The 8,251-nt window shown below is 42.2% G+C and overlaps 1 protein-coding gene across 1 annotated transcript; it reads right to left on the reverse strand.

The window, feature by feature from the left end:
• Positions 1 to 653: 653 nt before the first annotated feature.
• prokr1b (prokineticin receptor 1b) lies at positions 654 to 3,478 on the reverse strand. Its single transcript, XM_072266874.1, has 2 exons — positions 3,009 to 3,478; positions 654 to 1,368 (listed from the first exon to the last, which is right to left on the reverse strand). Exons 1-2 carry the CDS (start codon positions 3,476 to 3,478, stop codon positions 654 to 656), a joined length of 1,185 nt encoding a protein of 394 aa, XP_072122975.1.
• Positions 3,479 to 8,251: the final 4,773 nt, after the last annotated feature.

Here is an 8,251-nt window from a genome sequence, read left to right on the forward strand (position 1 = left end):
TTAAGACACAATGAGAGCTCCTTGCCTAAGAAACATCTTTTGGTATTAGCTTATCTATTTCCCTAACAATACAATTACTGTATTTAAATTATAATCGGCACTATGGACTGGCTAACTGCAAAATAGCGCTGAGCTAAAATGAAAGCTACCGATTTTTAATTTTGATTTAAATCGGTCAGAAATCATCCAAACGACTTCCCTACTCGTGCAATTTACAGATTCATAACGCGCAACCGAGTATTGAGACACTTCAATTATATTTGCCTCAACTATTCTTGAATGATGTCTTGTGTTGCTTTCCCTCAACAAAGAATATTGCAAAATATTACTCACTGGGCTTAATTCGTTTCCCCCCTCTAGATAGAGCTTATGAACAAATGCGTATCATATACAGTTACAAAATTGATTTGAATCTGTTTCGCTGTCGTTCGTGTTATTACTCTTATTGCACTTTCTTGACAAAATACAAATAAATAACGACGACAGGTAATGAAATACCTCCGCCCCCACATTTACAATACAACAGGGACCATTGACTAGTGACATCTTACACATATCCTGACAATTCACCATACAAAACACAGCCCAGCCGTCTTGTGTCAGTCCGGAGCCCAGTCTCTCAGCATGCACCAGTGTTAAGTCAGTAGGCCCCCTTATCTTTGAAAACATTTTTTCAGCTGAACTTGGTCAACCACTTCTGATAGTGGCCCACCAGTTGTCCTCACGTCAAGTTCCTGCGTCGATTTGCTGCTCCCGCCCTGAGTAGACTTCCACCTCAGCAACACCACCTTCTTAAAGTATTTCACGGTGTTGTTTTTAACCGTCACAAAAAACACTGTATTAATCATACTGTTGCTCATGGCAATGCACTCAACCATGTAAAATACCGCTATGTAGTGTTTCTCTTTCAAAACAAGGGTCGGGTAGAAATCTCGAACAATTGTAAATCCATAATAAGGCGCCCAACATAATATAAAAACAGTTAGAATGCCCAGGAGCATGAGCACAGTCTTCCTCCTGCACCTCAGCCGTCTCCTAATCTGTTCAGTCTCGTAGCCCGGCACGCGCTTAAACCAGAGCTCTTTGGAGATCTGAGCATAGCAGAGACCCATGGTGATCGAGGGTCCCACGAACTGCAGGAGAAAGATGAACAAGAAGTACGACTTGTAGGATATTTGCTGGTCGGTGGGCCAGATTTGGCCGCAGAAGACCTTGTCCTGAGCGTGGGTGTGAGGAATGATGGTCTCGGCGGCGAAGTAGGCGGATGGGATGGCCATGAGCAGGGAGCCGAGCCACACCACACCGATCAGCACACAGGCAGTCTGATAATTCATTCGAGGCTTCAGTGGGTGCACGATCGCCTGATACCTGGGGTAAAGAGAAGGACCACGAGAAACCATCAAAATACAGTTTTGTAATTTAGAACCGCCGAATCACCCCATCAAACGGTAATGCGCCGCTATAAGACATCCCAATTCGTCCAAAACAATACAAATTTTCACTACTTTATAACTATTTCGCATCTAAACCCATTAATACATAATCCACAGTTTGCCGCTATATCAGAAAGTAATTAAACTCCATAAGACTGGTGTTGAAACTCCAGGATACTCAAAAATTTAACAATACTGTTATATGCCATGACAACTCATTATTAGATGATCTACTACTAAATCAATTACTGTATTATTATCGTAATATATCAGAAAGTAAGGCTGATCAACACCTCCAACCCACTAACCCATCCGTCCACACCCCGACCACCACTACTTTATCATTTCCTGTCAGTTTCACCTTATGTACAGATACTTCTGTGATTGGCGTCACTTTATGGGCATACAATCAATCTAGGTATATGTTATCTTATTATTTATATTTCTTATGTGTTTTTTGTGTGTTTTTGTGTGGCATCGGATCCAGAGTAATAACTATTTCGTTTTCCTTTTCATTTGTGTACTGGAAATGACATTAAACAATCTTGAATCTTGAGTCTTGAATCTACCAATACGAGCGACAGTCCATCGCGAACATAATCTTTCCCTGTTTGACACTGTTATCCGCAGCTATACGCCAAGATATGTATCCCCCACTCCCACCCCGTAAGTAGTTATTTATCGCCATATCACCGTATGCGAGATTTTAAAAATATATTTTAAAAAATGTACAGGAACTGAATGTAAATTCACTCGAAAGAAATTAAAGCGCCAAATGATGATTTTTTTTTTGTTGGAGTGAAAACGACACACAGGGATATCCGGAGAAGGGATCCAAGACTCAGAGTTTATAAACGCCTAAAACAAATTTGTGTTGCTAAGGAGACAACACCGGAATGGCCTAAGCAACTCAGCAGCATGTCTAGCGAGATTAACCATCCACCCTAAACGTCTTTCTCTGCAGGGGCTGCCTGGCCTGCTGCACAGTCCAGCATTCTGCGCTCAGCAACACGAGACTTTACACGGTTGAGTGGAAGGGACCGTTTAAAAAAAAAACACTCTTTCATTTGGTATGAAATGGCAGGCCTAACGTTTCGCTAAGGAGGAGGTGGAAAATGAGGACTTCATCTTACAGCCTGGACAAACGGAAGGTGGTGGTGTTGGGGGGGGGGAGAGGTTGTAGGGGGAGGATAAGCAGAAAGAAAGAGTAAAACAGGGAATTCTCTGCCATCCGGATACTTTGTTGAAGACGGAACCGCCTCTGGTTCTGCATTATCTTTGTGAAAGTTGAAGATTTCAGAGAAGTGCCATCTGGTGCTGATGGCATTCAGCGTGATCGATGAAAACGCGTGAAATGGAAATCATTTTCCTCTCAAAACTGGGTTGCGTTTAGAGTGCCGTGTGCAAGAAATTGTAAAATTGTTTCACTACCGAAAATAAGCCACGTGCATCAAAATGAATGACATAGATTGATTCACAACATTCACCACTGTTCACTCACACCCAACATTCTGATCGAAGCGTGGTTGCCGCGGCTTCTCCTTGTTCGACTATTTTTTGTGTGTGAAGACTCACCGATCTATGGCAATGGCCAGGAGTGCATTTGTGGACACGTACAGAGAAACGGTCCGGAGGTAATTGACTGAGGCACAGAGAATGTGGCCGTGCTCCCACGACAGCTGCTTCACCACGTAGTAATCCATCTCAAAGGGGCAGCACACGATGGCAACCACGAAATCCGAGATGGCCAGGTTGGCGATGAGCAAGTTCGTTAGGTTTCGGAGCTTCTTACAGCGGGCGAGGGTGGCGATGAAGATGAAGTTACCAACACCGCAGATGAGCATGATGCAGACTAACGCGATCCCGACTACCGTCCTGGCCGCCCTGAAGGTCTGGTCTGCCGTGAAGTCCTGCTTCCCCGACCGTAAAACATCGTAATCGGAGTCATCGCAGCTCAGATTCTGAGACCGGAGCAGATTTCTCAAATCCAGCTGGTCGGAGTAGGTCTGGTAAACTTCGAAGAAGTCGTTGCACCGGTCCCCCATTGTAGCATCGATTTTAGTCCCGACGTTTCAAAGCAGAAAGCACTACAAACATAAATAACAGTTAAATATTTAGAAAGTGAGCGGCAGCTGGAGGTATAGTATAAATTATTACAGCCAGGAAGACGAACCGACTCGTGGTAAATATTTACAATCACTCGCTAAAGAAACTTGTGTTGTTTAAAAAAAGATCAACGGCAAAAATACTTAAATTCTACTTCGGTAATAAATCTGGAGCAGAATACAAAGTAATTTTGCAAGAGAAGATTTTACCTCATTATTTTCATAATGGCGATATGCAACAGAGGTAGTGATATAGAACCAAATTTATATTTAATTTTCTGAGAAAAAATATTTGAGGCGACAGAAATACAGAAATGCAGTATTTAGCTGATTTTGTTTTCAATATTGACCACACACAACATTAGCGTTTTCATTAACATTTATCCGAAGTCTCAGAAATCAGAAATTAATGCATACTGAAAGAACAAAATTTCAATTATTGAACATTATAATTAAAAAGATCCACCAGCTTTGCTTTTAATCCGTACAGCTCTTGTGCGAAATTCACTGCTTATAAGGGGAAATCTTCCGTTACCATTACTAAAGAGTTTTATCCAGTTTTCCAAGCCTTGTTCTGTCACTCGACCTCGCCACTTCAGCCTCCGGCATGGGTCTGTCGATTGTACTTGGCCATATCGTTTTCTTGACCAACGTCTTCGCCTCACGCAGTGCGCCAGTGCCTGGGGGAAAGAACAATGCAAGGTTCGACAGATAAAGGAGACAGTGGATTTTGTTGCATCAGATTTATTGCGGAGGACAACTTCTGGCCAAAATCAATGGCAAATATCAACAAAGCGAAGCCTCCGACGCAATTCCCCCACAATTGAAACTGGCCTTTTGTACACCTGAGACACCCCTTTTGCGATTCCAAAGCGTAAAAGCGCTTAGGTTGCAATTGTAAACTGACCAAAGATGTGTCGATTTTCATTTTTGAATGCTGTTCGGAATCTGGAGACATTGCTCATTTGGCGCTGCTTTTCAATATTTGATAGTCTCTCCCAACATTGGTGTTCAACTGGTTATCGGCGAAGCAATGCTAAATTAATTGTAACATACACAAAATGCTGGAGGACTCTGCAACAAGAGAAAATCTGCGAGTGCTGGAAATCCGAGCAAGGCACACAAAATGCTGAAGGAACTCTGCAGGCCAGGCAGCATCTATGGTAACAAAAATGTACAATGGATGTTTCGGGCCGAACACTTCGGCAGGACTCCGAGGAAGGGTCTCGGTCCGAAATATCGACTTTTCATTTCCATAGATGCTGCCAGACCTGCGAGGTCTCTCCACCATTTTTTGTGTGTGTGCTGCTTCGGATTTCCAGCATCTGCAGAGTTTCTCATGAACTCAACTAAATAGCTAAAATGTTATTTATCAAGGACTTACTTTGTAATTCTGTGACAGTCCATCACAGGTTCTGACTCCCATTAGTTATTATCCCCTTTCATCTACCGAGGTAGCGGGGCCATCTCTCTGGCATTTGAGACAGAAGGGGATATTTTCAATGTCCACCGCAAATGATTTAAATGATGTCTCATTTGATGCCCCAGTACAGTACAGTTTTGAGGGAATTCTGCGATATTAGAAGTGCCGTTTTTCCCAATGAAATGTCGATTTCGTAGATGGGCGTAAAAGATCCATGACACGCATTTCAACAACAGCAGTGGAAATCTGTTGTTATCATTGCCAACCAATATTTAGCCTCATATGACTTCATGAATAAAATAAATTTCTCATTATAGATTTAAGGGAAAATTACCTTTTCTAAACTTGGCTTGTATCCTATGTTACAAGAGCGTAACACTTAATTGGGTGGAAAGTATTTTGGAATTCTGTATTGCTATGAATGGTGCTACATGAAGCATGAAGTAAAAGAAAATTATAGACTTCTTATCTTTCAAAGGAAGAAAATAGTTTGGAGAAGGATTGATGGAATAATGAGATTTTTTGAGTTATCATCATACATTAACACCTACAAAGACTCTACATGCAATCATCTCATGGAGTCATACTTCCTTACTAATGGAATGACACTGAGGTTCTGAATGCTCATTCACCGATTTGATCGCTTTTGTTGTGATTTCTTGCTTAACAGATAGGGTTGTGTCAATGCTGCTTCAAACAAGTGTTGAACGATAGATCCTACAGAAGGTATTTAGCTTTGGCTATGGGTTCTTTGAGACTGCAGCTGCACAGACTGGTATTAGTGTTGTGATGTGCAAATGGAAAGTAAAACTAAAATCTGCATTTGTTCATCAGAAGCAGAATATGGAGCAGGAAATGAGTCATTGCCAGTTCCAGAAATATGGGCGGTATTGTGGCTATGCATTCTACTTTTGCTGAAGATTATTGCATGGCACTTTTGATTGCGAATATTACTTACCTTTATTATTAGCCCTTACCTAAATGTTGCCAGTTAATGCTGTAGGTGTTGGTTGCTTCATCTGCTGAGGAGTTGCAAATATAATTAAACATTCTGCAATCATCAACATGTACTCTCATCTTGAGCCATGATGGAAGTCTTTGATGAACCAGCTGAATATGGTTGGGCCTAGGACACTTGCGACTAATATCAAAGAAGACACTGAAAGCTTTTTTAAGTATGTAAAGGGTAAAAGAGAGTTGAGGGTAGATATAGGACCAATAGAAAATGACACTGGATATATTGTAATGAGATGGCAGAGGAACTGAATGCATATTTTGCATCAGTCTTCACAGTGGAAGACATCTGCAGTATACCAGACATTCAAAAACGTCAGAGAAGTGGAGTACGTGCAGTGAAAATTATGACTGAGAAGGTGCTCAGGAAGCTTAATGGTCTGAGGGTAGATAAATCTCCTGGACCTGATGGAATGCACCCTTGGGTTCTGAAGGAAGTAGCTGGAGAGACTGCGGAGGCATTAACGATGATCTTTCAAGAGTGGATAGATTCTGGCATTGTACCGGTTGACTGGAAAATTGCAAATGTTGCTCTGCTATTTAAGGAGGGGGAGATGCAGCAGAAAGGAAACTATAGACCTGTTAGCCTGACATCAGTGGTTGGGAAGTTGGTGGAATCGATTATTAGCGATCAAATTATGGAGTCCCTGGAGGCCCATGACAAGATAGGCCAAAGTCAGCATGGTTTCCTGAAAGGAAAATCCAGCCTGACTAAGCTACTGCAATTTTTTGAGGAAATTACAAGCAGGGTAGACAAAGGAGAAGCAGTAGATGTGGTGTACTTGGATTTTCAGAAGGCCTTTGACAAGGTGCTGCACATGAGGCTGCATAACAAGCTAAAAGCCTACGTAATTACAGGAGAATTACCAGCATGGGTGGAGCATTGGCTGATTGGCAGAAAAAAGAGAGTGGGAATAAAGAAATCCTATTCTGGCTGGCTTCCACAGCCAGTGGAGTTCCACAGGGGTCGGTGTTGGGACCACGGCTTTTTACAATGTATGTCAATGATTTGGACTATTGGATTAATGGATTTGTGGCTAAATTTGCCAATGATACAAAGATAGGTGGTGGAGTGGGTAGTATTGAGGAAACAGAAAGCCTGCAGAGAAACTTAGATAGTTCAGGGGAATGGGCAAAGAAGTGACAAATGAAATGCAACATTGGAAAGGGTATGGTCATGCACTTTGATGGAAGAAACAAACAGGCAGACTATTATTTAGATGGTGAGAGAATTCAAAATGCAGAGATGCAAAGGGACTTGAGAGTTCTTGTGCAGGATACCCTAAAGGTTAACCTCCAGGTTGAGTCAGTGGTGAAGAAGGCAAATGCAATGTTCGTATTCATTTCTAGAGGTTTAGAATATAAAAGCAGGGATGTGATGTTGAGGCTCTGTAAGGCACTCGTGAGACCACACTTGGAGTATTGTGTTGCAGTTTTGGGCTCCTATTTTAGAAAGGATGTACTGACATTGAAGAGGGTCCAGAGAAGATTCACGAGAATGATTCCAGGAATGAAAGTGTTACCGTATGAGGAATGTCTGGCAGCTCTTAGGCTGTACTCCCTGGAGTTCAGGAGAATGAGGGGGGAATTTCAAAGAAACATTCCGAATGTTAAAAGGCCTGAACAGATTAGATATGGCAGAGTTATTTCCCATGTTGGGGAAGTCTAGGACGAGAGGGCACGAATTCAGGATTGAAGGACATCCATTCAGAACAGAGATGCGGAGAAATTACTTTAGTCAGAGAGTGGTAAATCTGTGGAATTTGTTGCCATGAGTGGCTGTGGAGGCCAAGTCATTGGGTGCATTTAAGGCATAGATAGATATGTTCTTGATTAGCCAGGATATCAAAGGGTATGGAGAGAAGGCAGGGGAGTGGACCTGACTGGAAGAATTGGGTCAGCCCATGATTGAATGGTGGAGCAGACTCGATGGGCCAAATGGCCTACTTCTGCTCCTATACCTTATGGTCTTATGGTCTTACTTCCTTGAGGAACTCCTGCGGAGATGTCCTAATGCTGGGATGATTGAACGGAAACCACCACAGCCATATACTACACTTAGTGCAAGCTAACCACAAGGGTATTTTTGCTGTAATGTCCATTATCTATGCAGAATCAAAATCTGAGTCAGGTTTATTTTCACAGACATAAATTGTGAAATGTGTTGTTTTACAGCAGCAGTGCAGTGCAGATATTAATAATTAATATGCATTACAATAGCTGGAGCTGCAGATGGATGACCTTTGGCACATTCGGGAGAATGAGGAGGTGATAGG

The sequence above is a fragment of the Mobula birostris genome, chromosome 8 (assembly GCF_030028105.1).
Source record: "Mobula birostris isolate sMobBir1 chromosome 8, sMobBir1.hap1, whole genome shotgun sequence".
In the NCBI taxonomy this organism is placed as follows: Eukaryota; Metazoa; Chordata; class Chondrichthyes; order Myliobatiformes; family Myliobatidae; genus Mobula; species Mobula birostris.

Excerpts from the sequence above, each read along its gene's own strand:
- prokr1b (XM_072266874.1), bottom strand. The coding sequence starts at position 3,478 with ATGGGGGACCGGTGCAACGACTTCTTCGAAGTTTACCAGACCTACTCC. Across the intron at positions 1,369-3,008 it reads CTGGCCATTGCCATAGATCG|GTATCAGGCGATCGTGCACC; the intron begins GTGAGTCTTCAC and ends TCTTTACCCCAG.